Here is a 22,974-nt window from a genome sequence, read left to right as displayed (position 1 = left end):
GCTACAGTGATGTCCTGGCCATTTCCCTGAATCCTATGATCGGGGCTCCCAACATTCTCTGGGCTGAGAAAATCCCCCCACTCCTGCTTGGGGTCTACCTTGTTCCAGATCCAAAGCCTATGGGACAAGTACTCCTTCCCACAGGTTCTTGTGGTAAGCCCAGAAATGGAGGTGGGGAAGAAGACTTAGTGTTAGTGAAGAGTCAATCTATTCAAAAAATGTTCCTCTCTTTTCAAAGTACTCCATTATTCTTCATTCAGGTGTCTCTCTCTGGTCTCATTCTTTCCTGGAGAACTTCTTGTCCTCAGGTTTCAGTACCTCCGCAAAATTGACTCAACTGGGATATTTGTGATTTCAGGAGTGCCCTAGTCAAGGCATGTAAATAATCAAGCCTTCTTTCAGAATTTTTATCTTTGAGATTTTTCTAACTTTCATAATCTAGGTTAGTTGAGTAGAAGCAGTTTTTGAATTAATATTTTTTAAAAAGAAAAAAAATTAAGCACAACAAGGAGACAACTAACCACCTTGCTTAAAACCCTTGGACTAATTATTTTGCTAGTTTTATTAATGTAGCTACAGTTTATTAGGAAAAAGATTGCATGTCGAAATGTAAGGATCAAAAAGAAATGTAAATCTGACTCAAATGTAGTGTAACAAATTTGGTACTGTCTTTTTTTTGACCTAAAATGCCTCTTATTTGCATCAGAACAACATGCGATGCAGAAGTTCTAATGTTTGACAGATAACAAATAACTAATAAACCCAGGACCAGATGGGAGCCATCCTGGACTTACATAAAAGCTGGCTCTAAGAAAGGGAGGATTTTTGATAGCCAAGATATTTCAGCTGTTTTTGACACCCAAGGCAGGTGTATCTTAATGTCAAAAAGGTAATTTCTTTATTGAAACATTTTCATATGCAAGAAAATTTAATATCCATAACTCCAGAAATCTCATACAAGAAAAACATAAAATACACACTCAAATAAATGACAACTCCAGCAAATTTAATCACAAATGAATTGTGTGGGAATGATAGGTCTTTATCCTTTTGGGTGGCAAGCATGTATTGAGAGCCAAAAGTTAACAGAAGCTACAGTTCGAATTTGACATCTTTTTCACAAAGAGTTTTAGACAAAGGGAGCTTCTGCAACTTTGCATTTTGAAATTTGTTGTTTTGTTTGGAACTAGCCCCATTCACTTTCCATTCCCTGTTTCTATCCCACTTGTATTTTAACACATGAGTCCTTAACCAGCAAAACTCAGACACTTTTGTCAGTAAGTTCTGCAAATGATACAGTAGTTGGTGATGGCAGCCCCGGTTCTTTGCCAGTAGAAAAGGACTTTGGAGAGGTCGATTGAAGACAGGACCCTCTAAATGCTCACTTGTGAAGAGGGTGGGCATGTGGCCTCACGGGCATTCGTTTAATTGAAGAGGACTCTCTTGGTTAGGGAACCAGTTCCACTGAGCCTTTGACACTGGAGAACGAGATTAAGATGGACATGAGGGCAGGTAAGAGCAGTAGCCTCTCCAGCGGTTTTCACTCAAAACAAGTACCCTGCTCATGATCTTGATATTGACAGAGTTCTTCAGAATCAGTCATGAGAGAGTCATAAGACAGCTCTCAATTCTGGGTGGTTTCTCAGGGCTGTAAATGATGCTATAGTAACTTACGAATCAATAGGACTTTGGTCTTTAAGCCTAGAAAATGTCCACTGTTGCTATCACATTGATTTTTAATACTTTATCACCTTATTAAATTATGCTTTTTATTTTAGGTATATCTTTTATGTTCATTCTGTTTGAAGGCATCAATCCTGTTGGTCTTCAGTATTCAGAATCTTAAGTCTTTAGGGCCCAAGGAGAGACGCTGTAGGTCATGAAAAGGATAGTGCCCGATTCTTTTATTTTTACAAGTTCTTAAATGATGGGGCTGCAGCCTGAAATGGACCGTTCTCCCTGTGAGAAACAAAGCTTAGGCCACAGCAAAATGGCTGATTTACAAGAATCCTGTAACCCTTGCAATGGAGTCAGCCTCAGGGTGCAGACAGCACACAGGATGGGGCTGGTTGAGTTGCCCGTTGCACCTTAGAGTTTTGTTGTCGTCACAAGCCCTAGAACCACATCCTGATTATCAGCTGAGGTCCTGCATATTGTAGCAACACTGAGGCCATCTTGATGCTGTCCCGTCCTGACCCTGGCCCCTATGATGATCTGCTTTGCAGGTGAGAGAATGTTCACTCATGGGCAGAGGCAAGGTTTGTGCCCAGATTTTCTGTTACCACTAGTCTAGCATTCTTCCCGTTTTGCTGAAACCTGTTGCATGGCAAGTGTGTTTCTTTTGAAGCAAGATAGTGGTGAAAACACCAACAACCACCACCACGATCTCCACCATCACCATCCAGAGCTCATGTGTAGCATCCTTGGGATTGGGAATTAACCAAGAAACCCAGTGAGTTGTTAGTCCATCTGTTTTACTAGTCACTGAGAGACTTCATTGCTCTGATAATGATTCTCTCAGGATGGGAGATTTTCTCATTCTTCTATTATTCTTAAGGACATGTCTAGCCCCTAGATAAGTGATTAATCAGGAAAGAATATTTGTCTACTTAATACTTATCACTTCTGTTTCAATTATAGTTTCTTTGTAAGCCACTTGCCTCCTTCTCCAAAAAATTCCCAGACTGTTCCAGTCTATCATAATGTTCTTAGACCCTCAACCAGGGCTTGGAACCTTTTAAATAAAGGGCCAGATAGTAAATATTTTCAAAGTTGTGAGCCATATGGTGTTTTCAACTACTCCTGTCTGCCATCGTGGCACTAGAACAGCTGAAAACAGAATATCTAAATAAACAGCTGTGGCTGTGTTCTAACAAAACTACTTATAAAACAGGTGAAAGGGTCTGGATTTAACTCCAACAGTAGTTGCTGACCCCTGTGTTGCCCTGAAATCATTTGTCAATTTCTTGGGTTATCTCTTAATATCATTTTTTAAATTGGTCCCTCATATTGTTATATACATTTTCATTTGTGCATAAATAACTTATTATATACAAAAACTTTTCCCAGTAAGTATTATTTATATTTTCATTGGCTTAACTTCCTTTGTCCTGTCATTCCCAAACCTGCCCTCAGTTATCAATATGTGGGATTTGAAAAGCACTGTGAGTGAACCAGAGGAGTAGTTGGGAAGAGGCAAAGCTATTCTTTCCAACAAACCACTTAGTTTTGGGGGGAAAATTTGTTGGAGATCAAGATGTTTGCATTTGACCTGAAAAGGCACGTCCTCCCCTACAGGACAGTTGTTGTGTTACTAATGGATAGGAATTTTGTACTTTTCCAAAACCCATATGTCTGGTGATTGAAGGTGTACGTTAGTGAGTGATTGATTATATTGCTTTTGTGTCCTTGCACATCTTAGAGAGATTGCTGGAAAGAGAACATGGGCAAGCTTGTCTTTAAAATAGATACCACATGGGTGGTAGCTTGGAAAGAACACGAAATGCTATATAGTCCTTCACAGACAAGTGAAATTCTAAATCCATGTCTCTCAGCGAATGAGGGAAACCATTTCTGGCTTGGAAGGAGGTCAGAAACCAATTAATCTCCCTTTTTCTTTAAGTGAGGACATCACAGGGTAGAGCGAGAAATCGGGAGATCACTAGTAAGAATAAAGTGAATTCTGTATTTTTCAGGTCGTTCATATTCATATTCTCTTCTCCCATGATCTTTGTCAAATCTGTGGTTTTTAATGATGATCTATGTTATGCTTGAAAAGGACAAAAAGGAAAGGCCTTCCGCGGGCCATTCATGCAGTCTCTCTTCATGGGGATCTGCAAGGTACTTTGGAAGGAACAAAGGAGTGCAAAGGCTAGTTTGCATCTCCATCATGTTTCCTGTGGATCAGGGGGAGACCTATAGGAGGGTGAGAAGAATCCTCACTCATCTTTTTGTCTTTGTCACAACGACTGATTAACATCAGAAGAGCCAAGGGGTGGAAAAGACTTAAAAAGAGCCAGATGCATTCGCAATGCTTTCATGGCAACTGATGGCGATCTGGCAATTAGGAAACTTCTCTATAGCACTTAATGTTTTCGGAGTGCCTTGCAATCAGGTTTATTAGTCACCCTTCACAGCCGCCACATGAAGCTAATTGATAGGGCTCTCCATTTTAGCCTCTCCATTGAGGACAAGTGACTTGCTGAGGGTCAGGCACTGAGAAGCTTACGGAGCTCATTAGTCTCCGGGTCATTTCTCTCTGGAGCTAGCAAAAGACTTGACTTTTTTTTTTTTTTTTAAGGCCACTCTGACTAGCTTAGGAAAACTTATTATTACTGGTTAACCTGATTGTTTTCCAGGATGATACTATTGTAAAAGTTCTAACTTTTAAAAATTCCTTTTTAAAATTGGCCTTTTCTAAAGCTTTATGACGTTGCTTTTCAGAACTTTCCAGGAAATTTTAGCTGTGCGTTTTATGGTTTAGCCAGGTCTTTACTAGGGTACTGTTCTCAGAATTTTGGACCTAGAGACTTCAGGAGAAACAAAACATTTTAGCCAGGCAGCCTTCATTTGTGGCATTAGCTGTGGTCAGAATTTGTATGGAGGGGTGAGGGAAACTGCTTTCTATCAGCTGTTAATGCTGTCTTTTACATTCAGAATCTCATAGAGGCTAGACAAAAGCAGTGACCTTGCTATTTGGAATGAGAAATGTTGACATTTATCGTTAGATCGATGCAGGGATATGCATTTAAAGATAGGTGATTAGTGGGCTTCCCCTACTTTTCTTCATATAAACAAAACAACCCCTAACAAATATGGAATGGGATTTCTGTAGATGATGGAAAGTTGATTGTTTATATTGGCCATTCTTTCAATAGTTTACCCCTCAAATATTTTTTGAGAGCACCTCTTGCATACAGATACTGCTTTAGACAATGGAGATACAGCCCTGAATTCATGCAGCTTACATTTTAGTGGACTATTATTTTAAAAGTGCTAAATATGTGATATGTGGAAGTAATAATCACTTTGAAGGAAACAAAAGCAGGGTACAGAACTGTGAGTGACTGGAGTGAAAGGGTATTTTACATGGAGTTAGAAGAAGCCTCTCTGAGGAAATGACATCTGGAGGAATCAGAAGAGGTATGGGAGAGTATCACAGGAAGTGAGAACAGCAAGGGCAAAGGCTTTCGGTGGGAGTGAACTAGGCATGTGTGAGGAGACAGTTGCAAGAAAGCTAGTGTGGCTGGAATAGAGTGTGTGAGACAGAGAATAACAGGAGGTGAGGTCGGAGACAGGCAGGTAACAGATCCTGTGGGCTTTGTTGACCAAAGTCAAGTGTTTGGGTTTGGGTCTGAGTTTGTGGAGAGCCATTGGAGGAACTGAGCAAGGGTGTGATACATCTAGTTACATTATCAGAAGGTCGCTGGGAATGCTAGGTAGAGACCAGACTGAAGAAGTGAGAGGCAGGTAGGGGAGGACATAGGGACACTCATTAGGGAGCTAGATTGGTAGTAGACGTAGTAGAGGGTAGTGGTAGCTTGAACTAAGTGGTAGAATGAAGATGTTGAGGAAGCGTTGGATTCATAGGATATTTTGAAGTAGAGTTGAGAGTGCTTCATGATGGATTGGATCTGGAATATAGGGGAAAGAGGCGGCATGTGGCTTTATAGTTTGAGTACTGACAACCCCAGGAAGAACTATTTACATAGGCTGTACAGCGAGTGACAGCCCAGGGGTGGTCCAGTGTGGCAGCCCTGGGAGGAATCAAGAATGACTCCTTGGATTTTGATCTAAGTAATTTTGTATGATTGGTGGTGCTGTTTATGGAGATGGGGAACACTGGGGGGAACAGGTTAGGAGGTGCAGGAAAGTTAAGTTCTGTGTTGGACATGGTACATTTGGGGTGGACATCTATGAGGAGACATCACCTGCAGAGTTAGGTATAGAGATGAAAGTCTGGGGAGAGGTCAGGGCCGGAGATACAAATTTGCAAGAATACTTGCCTATGGGACTGAATTAGAACTTCTTGTTGAATGAATGTTGAGGGGAAAAGAGGTTTATGGGCTGTGCCCTGAGACACTCTAAAATTTAAAGATTGGGAAGGAGAAAGTGCCATCCAGACTGGAAGGAAAGGCTCATTCAACCTCTTTAATCTCCCAGAGTTACAGATGATTTGTGTGCTAACTCTGCAAAGTAGTTTTACCCTTTATTTTAACTCTCTGATGGGTCCTCGCCTTACCTTTCTGAATATTATTGACTTAAATGGGCATTTATAGTTTGAATCCAAAACTCTTGCTTTTCGTCATAAGTTATTTATGTCATGAGGTAGGACACACATAAACCTATTTGTAAGTCTCTTTCTTTCTTCCTAGTAAGAGCTGTTTGTGAAAAAAGAGTTTTCAAGATGCTTCCTCTTGTGCCCTGATGGTGTTCTCATTAATGGGGGGATTTCATCGCTCCCGGCTTGAGATTTCATTTCCACCACGTACGCAGAGGCTACGCTGTCTGGATTTGTTTGGGCCGCTCCTGTTTTTGTGAGCCTTCACGCATAAAGTCACTGTGAATCTTCCAAGATGGAGCATCCAACAAATGGCATGGGCAGAACTGCAGTCTCTCAAGCTGCCGTGCTCATTGGGGGTATACATACGCATTCCAGAGAGGTTGCAGCCCTGGGATGAAGCTGACTCTACCTCTCTGTCTACCTCTCATCTTGACCTTCCCATTTTGTGCTGGGGTGGGGGTTAGGGGGAGGGCCTTGTGGAAAAAGAAGGAAAAGAAGATTCTTCCTCTTGCCAAAGCCAGGGCAGCCAACGCCACCTCACAAAGTAATATTTCTCAGTCAACAAGTATTTCTCTTAAATAGTTGGAGAGTCCCTGGGGCTCTAGCTCTGCGCACGTCTACACGTCCACCACCGGGCTCCGAGGAGTGCTGGGGGGTTTAACGCCAGCATCAGCCAGCTCTGTTCAGCAAGCCAAACGCAGGGTTAACTAGCGTTCCTTTTTTGCTTCAGTGTCTACGCGCATTTCAGCTGCAGGCCCTGACTCTCCGTCCTACTCCGGCCTCCTTGACCCCCATTCTTACGAGCCTAAAAGTATTCAGATATGTTTTTCTCAGCAAAAATGCCATCAATTTTCACTAATTAGTGTCAGCCTGATTGGAAAACCACTTAAATGTATCATTCTTTATTTTTTTCCTAGAAATTTCGGTGTTTCTCACCGGGGATTGTATGGTTAACAAAAGACAAGAATTTAGCACATAAACTCATTACCTAGAAGCAGAATGTACGTAAATGTAATTGTTCACATTTCCTACCTATTGTTTAACAGCTATTTTTTTTTTTTTTTTAAACCAGGCCGTCATTGTTCTTCTTTGTCTGCTGTCACTCTGGTTACAGCCATACAGGGTGTTTGCTGTCTCAGCCCTTTCAAGATAGGGATTCTTTTCTTCTGGGGTTTGCCCTAATTCTTGTAAAAAGGCATCGCGTTAACCTCTGTAATTACTTTTTTATTTTATTTTTGAAACTGTATTTCTATATCTGCAAGTTTCACCTAGAGTCACAGGTACTTCAAAATTACTTTGTTGTTCTCCCGAGAACACTGTATTATTTGATGGGAAATTTTCATCATGGCATGAAGTTACAATCAGTTTTCATTTAAAGATTTTGCAAGCTCTTTTACATGTCAGAAGAAAACCATCGTGGGGTTATCTGTGAGAGAGATGTTTTGGGGCTTTATATTGTTAATTACCTCTTTCATCTTGATTTTCAAATCTGATGAAGGAGTTAGATACCTGACTTGCAGTGGCATTGTCTGGCCTGGTTAACGGCATGACCATGTAGCTAGTGCCCCACCAGCAAGCTGGGAGCCATCCTGGATTCAGATTACCTCAAAGGCTCACAGGGTTCTGCCCTGCAGTCCATCAGTATTATCCTTTTCATTCCTTCCGCTGTTGCCCGGGTTGGGGGGCGGGCAGAGAGTGATCATTTTTCACTTGGACTCCTCTTTCGATCTCTTAATTGGACTTCATCCCAACCAGTCTTGTCCCACCTAGATCATTCTCCACGTTATTACTAGAAAGGCCTCTAAAACACAAATCGGGTCTTGTCACAGCTCATGCCTTAGCACAGAATAAATTTAAAATCCTTCACATGGTGAAGTTTCTCCACGATCTGACTCCTGCCTTTCATGTCCGCCTCAGTTCTTGTTCCTCTGCCCTCACATCCTTCTGAACCACTTCTGATTCCCTGAATGGGGCAAGTGTCTAAAATTTTAGGTTCTTTGAATTAAAGCTCCTTGCCATCTCTTCTGTTACTCCACAGACTTCAATCTTAGCCATTATTTGGCATACAAAATGAAGAATGAGTGAATAAATTTTACCTTCTGGTTTCCCTGGCTGGGAACACTGGGATACTTAGAGATTGGCCTACACTTAAAGAAGTTGAGAATAGTATCTCTTTTGATGATATTTTATTTTTTACCACTTGATGTTTGGCATTATGTAATGATTTTGATGAGAACCAGCATATACTTTGGATGCCCTGGTCATAAGTCTATTTCTACTTTTGGTCTACTAACCATCCCCAGTGATCTTTTCAGTTGCTATTTTAACATATTTGAGCTTTACTGTAGCTTTAGAAATAGAAGTGATTCAAGATTTTCAGGATGAATTTATTTTGCTCAAATATGAGTTACCTGGGTAATGAGAAGGAAAAAAAATAATGGGAATTTAGTTGGAGTTTAACTTGCCAAAATATGGACCATCACAGAAATGGAGTTTCACTTCTTGATTTGGGCCACGCTAGCACTCTAGAGGTGTGCTTTAGTTACTTGACAAGTAGTTGAGTGACTTCTAATTACCAAATGTACAGACACACAAGTAAAGCATTGACACAACTGTTCTTGAGATGATAAAGGAAAAGCCACAGTCTCACACCTAGATTTTGACCATCCAATAATATCTTTATTGAGCAACTACTATGTGCATCTAGGGTACTAATCATCACTATTGCAAAGATAGTAAAAGTCAAGTACAATGACCTCAGGGAGCTCAAAGATACATGAAATCTTACTGTAAAATGTGATAGGGCTTAAAACCGCGCTATGAACCAGATTCTTATCAGTTCACCTTAAGGTGAGTGGTCAGAGTAATTATATTCATCTGTCAAACAATGAAAGTAAAGTCCACATGATCATTACTTGTGCATCAGCAAAGCCAGGATTGAAGCAAGTTTTTTATTTTATTTTTTTTAAAGATTTTATTTATTTAGTTGACAGAGACACAGCAAAAGAGGGAACACAAGCAGGGGGAGTGGGAGAGGGAGAAGCAGGCTTCCCGCCGAGCAGGGAGCCCGATGTGGGCTCGATCCCAGGACCCTGGGATCATGACCTGAGCCGAAGGCAGACGCTCAACGACTGAGCCACCCAGGCGCCCTGAAGCAAGTTTTTAAGATACCTATTCCAGGATGAGAGAGGAAGAGAGAATTATGAATATGAATGAATAGAAACCAGAACCAAAAGAGGGACATCCTGGATCACACTGGTATGGTATCAAGAAAAGCATGAGATCCAGAAAAGTATCACTGAACCCAAACTCAAATAGAAGAAAGTTAGAACAGGAAATAGACTATTCTCTTGAAAACTGAATTTATCTGGAGCCCTATCGTATTTCATTTAGAGCATGACTCTTAAATTTTTCCAAAGTGAATTGTCAGTAATTCTCAACAGATTCTTTAGGAGACTTTGTAAAATTCAAAGTTTCAAAATCCTTGGGTTATAATTCTAGATGCAGACTTGAAGTAACTGTTGTGGCCACAGTTACGTGCCTTGAGTGGAGAAAGTCAAATGAGCACAGAGCTGATGTTCAGCTGGTATACACTGGTTCATCTGTATCAGTTACTAACATTAACACGCTTTTATTCCGATCCCCCCCAGACTCTGAGCCATTCCAGACAACTGGATCCTCCCCAGGATCTCTTTGCAGCCCAGGAACTAAGCAGCGGGTACATAGGAGATCTCTGAGACCGCAATACAAAAATTATGGAGCATAAGTTATTCAATTACTGAGAACAGCACCAGGCCAACAGTTAGTGTCTTAATAGGTATTAACATGTAGTAGGAGCTCATATTAGCTAGTCTTAATAGTCTTTTAAATGACAGCATTTCGGAGAGTCCTAACAGGTAGCAGGAGCTCCGTGGCTGACTACTCTGAGGACTCAGACACGCCCTCAGGAAGTCTTCTACCTGTTGAGGAGGCAAGCCCATAAACAGAGTACAACCCTTTGCCACGTATGAAGGAGAGAGTGGTCGCCGGTCGGGTAGGGATTTCTCTCTGATTCCCTCTGCACATCACACAATGCTCTCATCTGCCCCAGGATGTTGTTTCACGGTCAGGGCCCTCATTTCTATTTGCTGGCAATTGTATTCTTTCCTAGTGTGACTGCTTAAAATTGAGTGCAGAATCTCTACCTGCCGTATTGCTAAGGAAGCTTTATTTCATCATTTCCACAAAACACCTTCTGCCACTTTTATTCTCTGTGGGATTGGTGTCTCGATTCTTAAGGTGCTTGCAACATGCTGTCTCCTCTCAGAGAGCTCTTTGTTCTTTGGACCACTGCCCTGTGTTGCCCATTTGTATTCTTTTTCTGCTAGCCTTGTTACCAGTAGGATGTTTGGGGTATTTTTAATTCTTTCCCTTCTGTCAGAAAGAGCCATTTCCTATTTGGGGTTGGAAGATAGATGTCTTTATACTTAGACCACTTGAGGGCTGAAGCTGAGAGTTTCCTTTAAAATCATCACAAGCTCCAAATCATGGGGGCGACTTGTCCTCATCTGCAAAATCTACGAAGCTGTCATCAGAAATTTGCCATTTTCCAACACAGTTCTCCTTCTCTAAATCGGAGTTTCTCAACTTGAGCACTATTGACCTGGATAATTCTTTGTTGTGGGGGCCGTCCTGGCATTCAGCAGCATCCTTGGCCTCAACCCATAAATGCTCATAGAAATTGCCCAATCTTAACAACCAAAAAATGTCTGCATTTTTGCCTGATGTCCCCGTTGGAGGGCCAGCTCACCCCAGGTCGAGAACTACTCTCAATAATAAACATGTGAAAGTAGGTTGACAAATTATAAAATGTGTTGATAAGCAAAGCAAACACATTCATGATAAGGACAACAAATAGCTGCAGAGCACTTAATGTGGGCGAGGTGCTGTTTTAAGAGCTCTTTTCATATAAATAGCCTCATCGAGTGAGGTACCATTGTACCATAATTACCCACACTTTATAGATGGGGAAACTGAGGCTCAGGGAGGTCACATACCTGCCAGCTGTCTGACCAAGAATCTGAGCCCAGGCAGTGTGACGCCCCCTAGAGTCCATGACTTGAACTTACTGGGCTGCTCTTTATACAAAAAGTTACTGGATTAGATATCTACCTGGCGTAGCATGGGATGTTACCTTTGGTAGGTGCTTAGTAAATATTTAAGTGAATAAATGAGTAGCTATCAATCCAGGAAATTACTTAATATTTTAAATCAGTTTTGAATAGATTCCTTACTTTAGTTCATATAAATTTTAAAAATGTACTTTTGTTTGAATACAATCAACTAAATATCATGCATTAGAGCAAAGCAGAGGGTCTTTTAGCATTTCTAAGCTCATTCACAGGTTTGTCAAGGTAACCTCTAAAGCTTCTGTTTGTGTGCTAGTGCGATTTTGTAGTATGTCAGAATGAAGACTGGTCAAACTGAACAAAGTATTATTTTCCTGATGAAATTAAGCAAAGCATTTCCCTGTGTCCCATAATAAGGAAAGGAAATCCATCCTCCTTCCTAAACTAGGTATGCATTCTGATGCACTGTTTGATAGTTTGACCTAGCTTTAGATCTTATTAAAAATTGAACATCTTTAACTAACAGGAAACCACTTCAGCCGATCGATCTTTAGCTTTCCATAGTTGGCTTCCTATAATAGATAAGAGGGCCGGGATCCAAAGTTTGTTATAAATGCATTACATCTGATTTATATCTAAGTGATAAGCCTGTATTTTATATGATAAAATATAAAAACATATTTTTTGTGTTCAAAATTTTTTTAATATGTCTTCTGTAAGGCCAAAGAATGGAAACTTCTAGAATGTTAATTAAAATAATAAAATATAACCATAAAATAGAAAGAAGACAACTTAATCACAATAGCTTCATCTTGTTGGTTCTCTTAAAACCCCCTATTATGAAGTATAATAATTTTACTCAATGAGACCATAAGTAATATATTTTCTTGTTTAGATGATCTTTTAAAAAATTTGAGTGGCGCAGCTGGCCGGTTAGCTCAGTTGGTTAGAGCGTGGTGCTGATAAAAAATTTGAGTGGCTTCTTTTGTTCCCTTAATTCTGAGGAGAATTCTGTTATTGTAAGGACAATATTAGAAAATATCTCAAGTCTCAATTTTCTTGGAAAGACATCTTCCAGATAACATGTGATAAAAGGCATAATAGTACCAATACATTTTATCTTCTTCAGTGATAGTAAGGGATATTTTTGTGTCTTGATCTAGGGTGTTTGCTTAAAGCACTAGATTTCATGATTTCTATAATGAGTACTTACCACATAGTAAGTAATCTGTAATTTACCTCCCACGCTGTCTTGATGCAGAGCATTACTTTGCTATTAGCATTTAGAGTGGGTCCTCCTGATACCTCAATTAATTTATGGGTTACTCTACATACCTGGATATAAAGGAGCTGATTTCTAGGGGAATAGAAGGGTCATTCAGGCATTCTTTATAAACTTGGAATTTTGGAAAACTGAAGAAAACAAAACTAAGCAAAATAGAACTCCTCAGAAAATAGAAAGTGACTTTTTTAAGGTTTGGAGTTGTTCTCCCAGTTGATGGCCAGAATCTGGGTTCCGCCACTTCAAGCTCTGAATTGCCAAAAACAATTCTACCTACAGAGTTAGTGAGGCTTATTACATTTTATGAAGTAGCCTTCAGAAAAGAGCATCATTGACAATTATACAGAGCTAGCAGAGAGCTAAGCTTTCATTAGCCCATAAATACCATTCAGTTTACTTGAAGGTCAAAATGATGGCCAGTCCAGAACACATTTTTCCATGACCCGGAGTTTTTTTTTTTTTAAGTTGCCCACATGAGTAGAAAGTCAATAATCCTGATTCTAAGAGTATCTTTCCCTTTAAAATGGTTATATCACCAAGTAGTTTATTCTTCCACAAAAATCTGGCCCATGTATATTGCCCCCTCTTATCAGATTAATACTACTATGCAATCTATATTTAATGTCTTAAAAGAACCGTTTACAAGATGCTGAAAGGCACAGCTATTATTTCATGTTGTATCTACTTTACAAAAGTGGGGAAAGGTTGTAGCTAAAGGGCTGCTCCTTCCAGCAGGCCTCTAAATGGCTATAGATGTTACCTTAGATTTCATGGTTATGATAATGAGCTTGTTACAATGGAGAGACATTGAGGTTCAATCTCACTACACATTAAGGAAGAACGAAAGTAGGAATCCCTGTATGTCTTACTCAGTCACTGAATCCGAAAACATAAGATCTGAGAGAGGTTTAAGTAATGAAGGGAACCAAATCTGGAAGATAGGACTCATTTGTAAAACAAAACAAAACAAAAAGGCAGTACTTTTTAATGATCATCTCAAGAATAGAACTATGCAAACTGGGGGGAGAGGTGGATTTTGAGCCATAAACCATATTATAAATTATTGGATAGAATTCTTTTGATGGGAAGAAATTAGACACACATGAGATGATCACTGAAAGAGCCATGTTCAAATCTGTGTTGCTTACAATGAAATGATCATCATAGTCCAAATATGTAATTGTTATATGTGAGGAATACGTGTGGCTGACTTATTTAATAGGTAACTGGTTCCGCTGGTTCCACAGATTCAGATGAGAGATTTGCCCAGACCAACTGCTGGTCATCATTACTCTTTTTTCATTGTTCAACCTCCAAACATTGGAGAAGAGTGAAAATTAGACCAGTGCTATTCACAACACAGCACATGCTTCTAGGAAAAGAGATCAGTGGGAACTGAAGAATTATGTTGTCATTTTTTAGTGTCCTAAATTATACATTCAGACACTGGAATTTGGGGACTATTTGAATTTTCTATATTTAAAAAAATGCTTATTCCTTAGGACATAGCACACCTAGATAAGGGTCTCAGTGAACGTGTCAGGGAGAGGAAATTGTTCAAGTGAGTTCATTTTGCTTTTGATAATTTTAATAAAATTATGCTGTTTAGTCATAGAAAAAACTGAAAATTAGGGGAAAATTTTTATTTATCTGCTATCTTAGTTCTAACCAGTATAGAAATTTGGAGATTAACTGATTAATAGAAATTTTGATAATGATGTATACATCCCATGTAAAATAGTTATTTTAACGCAGCGATGACCTCTTAGCTTGTTACATACTCTTCAATGTGCACAAATGTTGCTGAGAATTTGATACAGTGCCAGTTTTTCTAAGTATTACTGAATATATCTACCCACCTTGTGTTTCTTAAAAAAAGAGCATAGTGCTCCCAATTGCATTTTGAATAATTTCTGTTAAGTTCTGAAGTTACACAGTTTTAAACACTAGGAAGACTTAACGGTTAATTCTCTGTTTCTCACAAGTAAAACTAACAAAACAAAGTTGTCTAAGTAGCTTCAGTGTTTTTTTGTTTTGTTTTGTTTTTTTGAATTTTGGCATTATCATCTACCTCTTTTCGATAGCTTAAGAATTAGTCAAAACCTTTTTTAAAAAAATCAGTATTAGCTCTAATAGGACTTTGTTTTTATTTTAATTTTTCCCCTAATTCGAGGTGCATGTTACAGCTTACCATTGTGGTCATTGTGGTTCATTTCATTAAGCTTCTTGTTCTGCTTTCTTGAGACTTGGGAAAGAGTATTTTTCTGAGTGATTGTACTATATTGTTCCAAATATAAGGCCACCCAGAATAGAAGGCAACCTCCAACTAGAAACAGCTCAAATATGGAGAAAGGCTGGGGTCCCAGAGCCCGGCGGGTCTTGCAGTGGTGGCAAGGGTGCCGAGGAATAGGACGATGCCTGCCCACTCTCCCGGTGAGTGAAGATGAGTCAGCTGCTGCGTTTGCTTGTGCATACAGATGGCTTCTGTTGCTAGAGGAAAAGTTACACTGGGGTGGGAGAGAGTAAATCTGTACACATGAAAGAAAGTTGCTGTGTGTGTCTGAATCTGGGGAGGGAAGCTGGGAGTAGAGTCGTTCATCTCCTAATCGGTCAGCGTCAGTGTTGTTATTTTTTTTTTCCTGAACTTGGGGTTGAAAGTTGAATAACCCCACGCACTGGAGATGCATTGAAGGTACCCTGCACCTTTCATGAAAAGGAGTTTAAAAGGTCCGTGGCCATGAAAATGAATTGTCTGTAGACCAGCCCAGAAAACTATTCCTTGCCCTATAAAAGTGCTCGCTGACCCAAGAGGTGGTGTGTGCACTCTGCATCACGAGTCGTTTGGAAACAAGCAACCCAGAAGCTGGGAGTCACATTTCCAATTTTATTAAGATTTTCTTCCTTTTAAATTCCCTGTCTCCTGAGCCAGCCAAGTTACAATTTAAACAAACAGGCTTAATGTTATTGTAATAAATTGCAAGGGACTGTTTCAAATCAGTTGTTTCACTAACATTTCACTCAGCATATTTTAAAAATAGTTACGTGAAAACGTATTAGTCAACTGAGAGTAGGTAGATAATTCTCCAGATATCAGTCACAAAGATATATAGCCTTTTATTTTAGAGTAATTAAATGGGATGTGATAGAATGAAGTGCTTGATTGTGTTATAATCTAGAAAACAACGGAGCACACATTGGTGTACAACTTTACCAGGCATTTGCTTACCTTTGCGACTTTACAATAACCACGTGAAATATGAACCTTGATCTTTCCAGTGACCTAGTCCTTGGCTTACCAAGAAGACTTGAAGTAGAACTTTAATCCTTGAATGAGTTTTCCCCACTGTGCAGTTCCGACTTTAGGTATTGTTATTATTAAAAAAATAAGAGAGTGTTTAAGGGAAGAACAGGACTCTCCTTAAGTTTAAACAATGCCAACTTACCCAAAGGATTTGGTTTAGGGAAACCAGTTATCATTAATTTTAGAAATTCTTTTAAATCTAAATGCCCTGAAAGATCGAAGGCCCCATGCCCAAGCAAAAGCATGCTAGAATTGATATGCCTACCATTTTGCCAGTTTGGGAAGGGAACATTTGAAACAGAAGGGCTGGGCAGCAGAAGAAGGAATAGCTGAGAATTATGGCCTGCCCAGTGAGATTACCAGTCAGAGGGCCGACTGCTTTGCGTTGGTGGGTCCTAAATGAGAAGTTTGCAGTGAACTCCGCATCACCTCAGAGGCCTTTTCAAAACCATTCCTAAGGGTGGTAGCAGGTAGGGAAAGAGAATAGGGGACCAGAGCTATTCAGAGAAGAAGAGCTTCCTTTAGAACTCCTTCATTTTGGAAACATTTCATCTCTACAGAGGAAGAGGATGTCCAAAATCTGGTGGTGATGTTGGGGGTGGGGTGGGAATGGTAGGCCCCTTCACCACCTTTAAATTTCTAGTAAGTTCCCTTCTATTATTTGTATTGGGCACTATTATGTCTGATTTGATCTGAATTACAAATACAGGAAAACAGACATTTTCCCCCAGAAGGTGTTGGGGCTATTATAATTGGCTTTCCTGGTCATCACCTGCTATTAACATAATTATTAGTAGCAGTGGAGGGCAGAGCTGGAGAGGTCCCCTAAATGTCCTATTCTACAGCTTCCTCTCCCTGGTGGCTAGTAAGGGTCGGGGCAGGACCTGATTTGATTTCATAATTCTTTGAGCAAGGAAAAGAACATGGCTCCAGTTGGCTTGTGAGGTGGCAAGAATAGCCTTCAAGGATGTAGGAAGAAAGGACAGTGACAAGGGAAGGGGGAAGATACCCCAAATTGCAAAAATGATAATCTTTGTAAAAATCAATGAGAATTGTCAATTTCTCTACAAATAGTATGGTCTGCATAAAACCCATACTTATAACTGTTGCTGCTCTCAGATTTTCCCTCCCATCCCCAAAATGCACAACACAGAAGCTCTTCTGTAGGTGCTGGAAAATAAATGTCCCTAACCACAGTTGTCTTCCATTTATGAAGCCATCTTCAGTGGCTCCTTCTCAGGGTATTAGAGTCATAAGATCAAGGTAAATGGAGCAATTATTAATCTGTTAGGCATAAAGAAAATATGTAGATTTGTTGGACAGAAATTAAAATCTCTCAGGCCCTTCGAGTGTCATGATCTCCATAAAAACAGGTTTGGAAAATTCCCATTTGGCTGCTTTTTCTAGGAGGGTACATACCTGAAGTTTTCCTTTTCCCCAGTTCCTGTATGGGTGACTATGAGTCTCGTAGGCCAAGTTAAACATGCCCAAGTGCTGGTTTTTCAGCAATGAAGTCAAAGTCAATAATGTACAAATATGTAATTTGTGGCCATAGTTATTTTTTAAAAAACCAAAAAATAATTCTTCCTTAAAGAAAATGCTGAGTTTGGGTAAATCTCTCTGCCTCCAAGAAGGGTTTTATAAGACACACCATTTCTCCAATGCAAGAAGGTGATGTGTGCATATTTTCTGAGACATATGGAATACAGCATTTGTCTTGCTGAGTGAGCATGTTTAACTCAGCTGCTGAGTAACTCACAAATTCCCTACTCTTGAGTATCTTTAAGTTTTAAAAATCATTCTTGAAATGTTCTTAATGGGCATTCCTGAGGGGGCATTGTTCTCTTCGGCAAATCAGAAATGACATCTGGACATGCATAGAGATGGCTCTTGGTTAAGTGTTCTTGCTGGTCAAGCAGCAAGTGTATTCCAATTAACAGGTTGAGAGCATCTTAGGACAGGCTAGAAAAAAACTTAACAAAGCGGCTGATTCTCATTTGGCAGTGAAATTGAATACTGAATGACATCTATGCAGTTATAAACGACTTTTGTTTTAATAACAAAGTTGTTGATTTTCTACTAAGGGTTCTTTTAGGTTGTCATCAGGGGCTGATGGGAGTAACAGTCCACCCAACTCTCCAGCTAGCTTCAGTGGACATACCACACCTTCTCAGCAGCCTGAACCCGTGGTACATTCTCTTAAGGTAACCAACTGTGTCCAACCGTTTATCCAGATCTTCAGTTGTGTTGTGGCTTGTTTGCTATAGTCTGGTAGTCCTCACAGTCTTGTTTTAACCATAGATACTATAATTTTTGAAGTATAATTTTTTTTTTTTTGAAACGAGTTTGAGTAGTCCTGGTTGAAATCTCTAGTTTTATCATTTTGTTTTGAGTAATGTGATTCATATCAATCTGCATCGAAGTTGAAGTCTGATGTGCATGTATATCCATATGTGTAAACTCTCGTTCTGGGTATTTGATGTGCAGTGTCCGTAGCATGCATGTCTTCAAAAGAGGGAGTCAAGAGTTGGCCAAAATAAGGAAGGATACCCGATTTTTCTTTCTTCATGCAATTGAAGTACACGGTGCAACCAACTGAAAGAAAATCTTGAACTAAAAACCTCCTCTATCCCTCATTAAATAGAAATTAGGTCTTCAAACTCTAGTTAATGCTCTTCCATAGAATATTAGAAAATAGAGGGTCTTATTCAGAAAGCTAGTTTTATTTTTGGCTTTTACTTCAGATCCTCCAAGGACTTCAAAAAAGATTTAGCTGAAATTTATTATTTTCTTTACCAGTAGTGAGCTTTCCAATAAATAAGCACTATACATAAAATTAATAATATAAATATTATCTAAGAGAAGAAACTGATGCAGGCAATAAAAATCACCTTAAAAATTAGGACGGTTCACTGAAATTTTATCAATACCGTCCTTCAAATGATCTGTAATTCCTAACACATAGCCTTGATCAAACCTTTCTGAGCCATAAAGTAGGCAGCGTGCTTTAGTCCCACACTTGCCATAGGAGTTTCACAGCCTCACTAAAATGTTTTTGGTTTTGGAATGATTTATCAGCGGCATGAAGATGCACTCTTTTGGAGTGGGCCACACTTCCTTTGGCATGCATAAAGCAAATAAGCAGATAAGAAATTCAAAATACGCATTTGATTTGGTTTTAGCAGGAGATTTAGCTCCCTCAGTCATATTTTGCTGTAACTTCCATGAAATGAGTTGCTCCTCCCAAGCATATACTGCTTGCGGATGAGGGAAGGTAGCAGAACCATGCTGGTGGCCAGTGCAATCTTGTCTTGGTTGGAATAACTCACCAAGTGAGCAACCGAGAGGAATTTGCGTGGGAAGACACACCAGAATGAGGGGCGCTGCCCTGTATCCGGGGGGTGCTGATTTATCAACTGACCACCATCTTGCTCTCTGCAGTAGCATTTGGACGCAGTTTAGCATGAGCAGCATGCTAAACGTGCTGTTACTTGAGCATGAACCAGACGCTAGCTATCTGAAAAGCATCCTAGAAATAAAAAATGAGTGGCTTCAATCCTGTAGTGTTAGCGTCTGCACATACTCCAGCAACACATTGCTCTGCTTTTCGGATTGAAAACGGTTTCCACCTGTTGCCTTGTTAAATGGCAAGTGTAGTTTGAATCAGATCAGCATAGTGGATAGCACTGCAATCTTTCCCCAATTTTTCACTGCACCTGTGTTCCTATGGCCTAAAAGGAAGGGAAGGGCAAGGGGGAGCTCTTCAATTTTCTCTGAATTTGTTCTCTAATTTTCATATAAAATTTTTATCTCGAGAGAGAAAGATACTATGTTATAATCAGAACATGTTAAGTGTCCTCACTCGGCAGATGGGTAGTACTGAGCAACTGAAGCATAAGGGGAGGCTCTGGAATACAGAATATGTTTGCTTCCATGAGTTAACTGTGTCATGAAACAGAAATATGTGCCTGTGGTAAATGCATCTTAGGGATATCACAATATAAAGGAAGAAATGTAGCCACTCACGCATTTTGTTTTTAAAAGCCCACAGATCCTAGAGGTGATTTATAACATAAAATTTCTCTGTTGTGAAAGAATTAGAACGATGGCTCAGTTTCTCATCTTCTGATAGATTCCAACCCCCCCCCCCAAAAAAAATCTCTAGGCTTTAAAAAAACACTCTGTGGTTGTGGTTTGGGAGGAAAGTGTTGTAAATCAGTGTGAGAAATTAGCCCACTTGTAATAACACCACATTTATCTTGCTTTAAAATTCATGCTATTAATTGGAGCTTCACTTCATTTAGTAGAAATTAACTGATTTGAAGTACACTTCTCTGAGGTGCATTAGAAATTGAATTTGTAGGCAAATGAGCTTGTTCCAGGAGTTAAGTTTTCTATGAATATTCACTGAGCGTAGTCAGGATTTCCTCTGAGTGTAGAAAGAATGTGAACGGACTCTAATCGGAGTAGCAGGATGAGGCTTGTTTCCTACCGTGATATCCTCCCTTAAAGTAGTAGTACCTACAGAGTAATAAAGGCTAGACGTTTTGAGTTAATGAGGGAGTAGTTTGTGAATTAGATTATTGCAGGATTGAACTCCAGTAAATATTCATGTAGACTATCTATGAACTTGACATGAAGGTCTCACTTCATGCTTCATTTATTTTGGCTCAGCTGTTCATTGGTGCCAGTTCTCCGGTGACACCTTTAGGTGAGACCATCAGCATTGACCAGGATGACAATAGAACCAAGGAGTTTAGCAATGTCACAGTTCAGTGGGGATTCTTGGAGGAGCTTTTATGAAAAGCGTTATTTTTGGGGTTTTGTTTTCTTGGGTCTTTTTGCTCTATTGTGCTTTGGCTTATAAGCGGATATAGAGAAAAATAACACTCGAAACCAAAGTTTTCTCCCCTTTGGACCTATAGAAAGTATGGCATGAAAACTTTATAGACATATTTGAAGAATTATTGTTTTGAATCCATTTAGAGATAACGTGGAGAAGTGGAATCATAGGCCTCTAAAATTGCTTAAAAGCATCTCATCCCAACACTTTCTTTGTTCTAATGAAAAATAAAGTGTTGCTCAAATATTTTCACTGTGAGGAGCCAGTTTTTCTCTTTGATATTATCATTTGCATAGGCCTTTTCTAGGCCCTGGGAACATGTCCAGGCAAGAACTGTGATGTCAGTAGCGTCCATGTTCACTCGAGTTCTTATGTACATATTCCTGGGTTCTGACCGGTTTCACCTGTCAGTATCTTTTAGTCCTCTTTTCTATAGGCCATGTCTACATATCATTTGGATTATTTGGCAGATCATTAATTATATTGCTTACCTTTACAGTGGAGCGAGAATTTCTCCAAATGGTTGACATAGTCACGTTATCTTAATGACCCACTTAACTAAATTCATTAATGTCTACGATTAGATACATTCAATTGACTATTAGTGATAAGATTGCTTCTCGTGGTCATTTGAAAGTCAAGTAGAATTGATCCCTTTTAGATTTCAGAACAATCAACTATTTTAAAAATTTTGCCATATATTAATCCACTCTGATATGCAGACACGGAGAAAACCAAAGGTTTTACAAAGTGGAGCTCCTTGATGGTTTAATTCATAACTAACAAGTATTTTTCCATGTGAAATTTGCTTTTCTTTTTCAACAAATCCAGGTCTTGGATGTTCAGGAAACTATAGATCGTCAACAGGGTAAAGAGTATGAAAATGACCTTAGTGAGACAGAAAAAGCTATAGTCAGAGAAATGTGCAATGTAAGTTTAATGTGCTTTATTGTGTATTCTGTGTTGAAAGCCCCATCGTAGCTTACTTTATGAATACCTACTTTTTAAAATGCTGGCCAAATGCCTTTATGTTTTTATATGAAAATAAAACCAATTCCCCTTTTTATCTTTAGTATATTTTATTGCAGTTTTATTAACAGTCATAAAATATTCAGGTAAGCGATAATCAGCCAATTCTGGATTCCAGAATGATGAGCATTTTTAAAAATTTATTGTCTAAAATATTGTGGTGCTAGTTTTGAGAAATAGGTTTCTGTCTCATACTTTTAAGCAGTACCTAAAAATCAGTGTTTAAAAACCTGTGATAAAACACAGCCTTCTTCAGACTTATTTATAACCATACTTGGAAAAAAAAAATCATGTGATATGGGCACTTCATGTCCTGCAAAGTAGTATCTTTCAGTGGTGAATAAGAATAGATACACAGAAATCAGAGCAGAACACGGTTAAAAAAAATTGACATGCTGTTTTGATGCATATCAATAATGTGATTTGGATTTTATTATTAATCCCTGGCTAAATTTTGAGTAATTTGCATAGGTATATCATTTAATCAAGAATATAATTGAAGTTTGTTAGAAAGCTAAAAAGAATATTGTAGGGGAATACATTTTTTAAAAGCAAAAATCAATCAGATTATATTAAGCACTGATTTTAATTGGCTCTATATTGTACTTTTATCCTCATATTCTTTGTCCATTAGGCTATCAAAATTGCTTAGAAATGCTTTTAAGCTATTAGGGCCAGATATTCTCATGTATCTACTTCCCTGAGGTGTTCTTGGAATCCAGTAAATGTTTTAAGTCCCCCGGGCATTTTATATGTGCTGGGGCCACAGTTTTAGTCTCCTGCTTCTTTGTGTTGTAGCTGTTTTTCTTTTGAAATTCTTTCCAAGTTATTTTTCTTTCCTGCATATGTTTTCATCCGTTTTCAAAAGGTCATTGGTTTGAGAAGTCATAATTTCCCCTAATGCACCACTCTTCACACCTTCTGTAGCTTTTCAGCCTGTCCTTAGGGTTTTCAATTTGAATATTTCCTTCAGATCAATTAAAAAAGTTAAGCCACACACCTTTAAAAAAAATGCCTGTTGCTTCTCATCTGTTGACTACGGAATGAGAAATAAAGTTCAGACGTTAGGAATTCTAGAACTAGAAGGGAGCACAGCGATCATTCCGCAGGTGGTTCTCCAAATAGTAC

General features: G+C 39.2%; 1 protein-coding gene across 13 annotated transcripts in view; it reads left to right on the top strand.

Annotated features, from left to right (window-relative positions):
• CCDC85A (coiled-coil domain containing 85A) overlaps nt 1-22,974 on the top strand; it is a 198,180-nt gene that overhangs the window by 170,723 nt on the left and 4,483 nt on the right. For 3 of the 13 annotated variants that reach the window (XR_004915943.2, XR_013441810.1, XM_036087845.2), the window contains one exon: nt 18,059-18,178. The exons of 4 other annotated variants lie outside the window; for them this stretch is intronic. Coding sequence is in view for 4 of the 9 variants with exons in the window: in XM_036087845.2 (XP_035943738.1) it covers nt 18,059-18,178 (120 nt within the window). In the remaining 5 variants the exon portion in view is untranslated. Of the gene's footprint in view, nt 1-14,971; nt 15,107-18,058; nt 18,179-21,648; nt 21,748-22,974 lie in introns of those variants that run through there. 6 more of the 13 variants (XR_013441809.1, XM_036087844.2, XR_013441813.1 and 3 more) reach the window with 5 other exon arrangements.

This window comes from Halichoerus grypus, chromosome 10 (genome assembly GCF_964656455.1).
Source record: "Halichoerus grypus chromosome 10, mHalGry1.hap1.1, whole genome shotgun sequence".
Lineage (NCBI taxonomy): Eukaryota > Metazoa > Chordata > Mammalia > Carnivora > Phocidae > Halichoerus > Halichoerus grypus.
The sequence above is the reverse complement of the archived record's forward strand: the minus strand, read 5'-3'. Positions and strand labels throughout refer to the sequence as shown.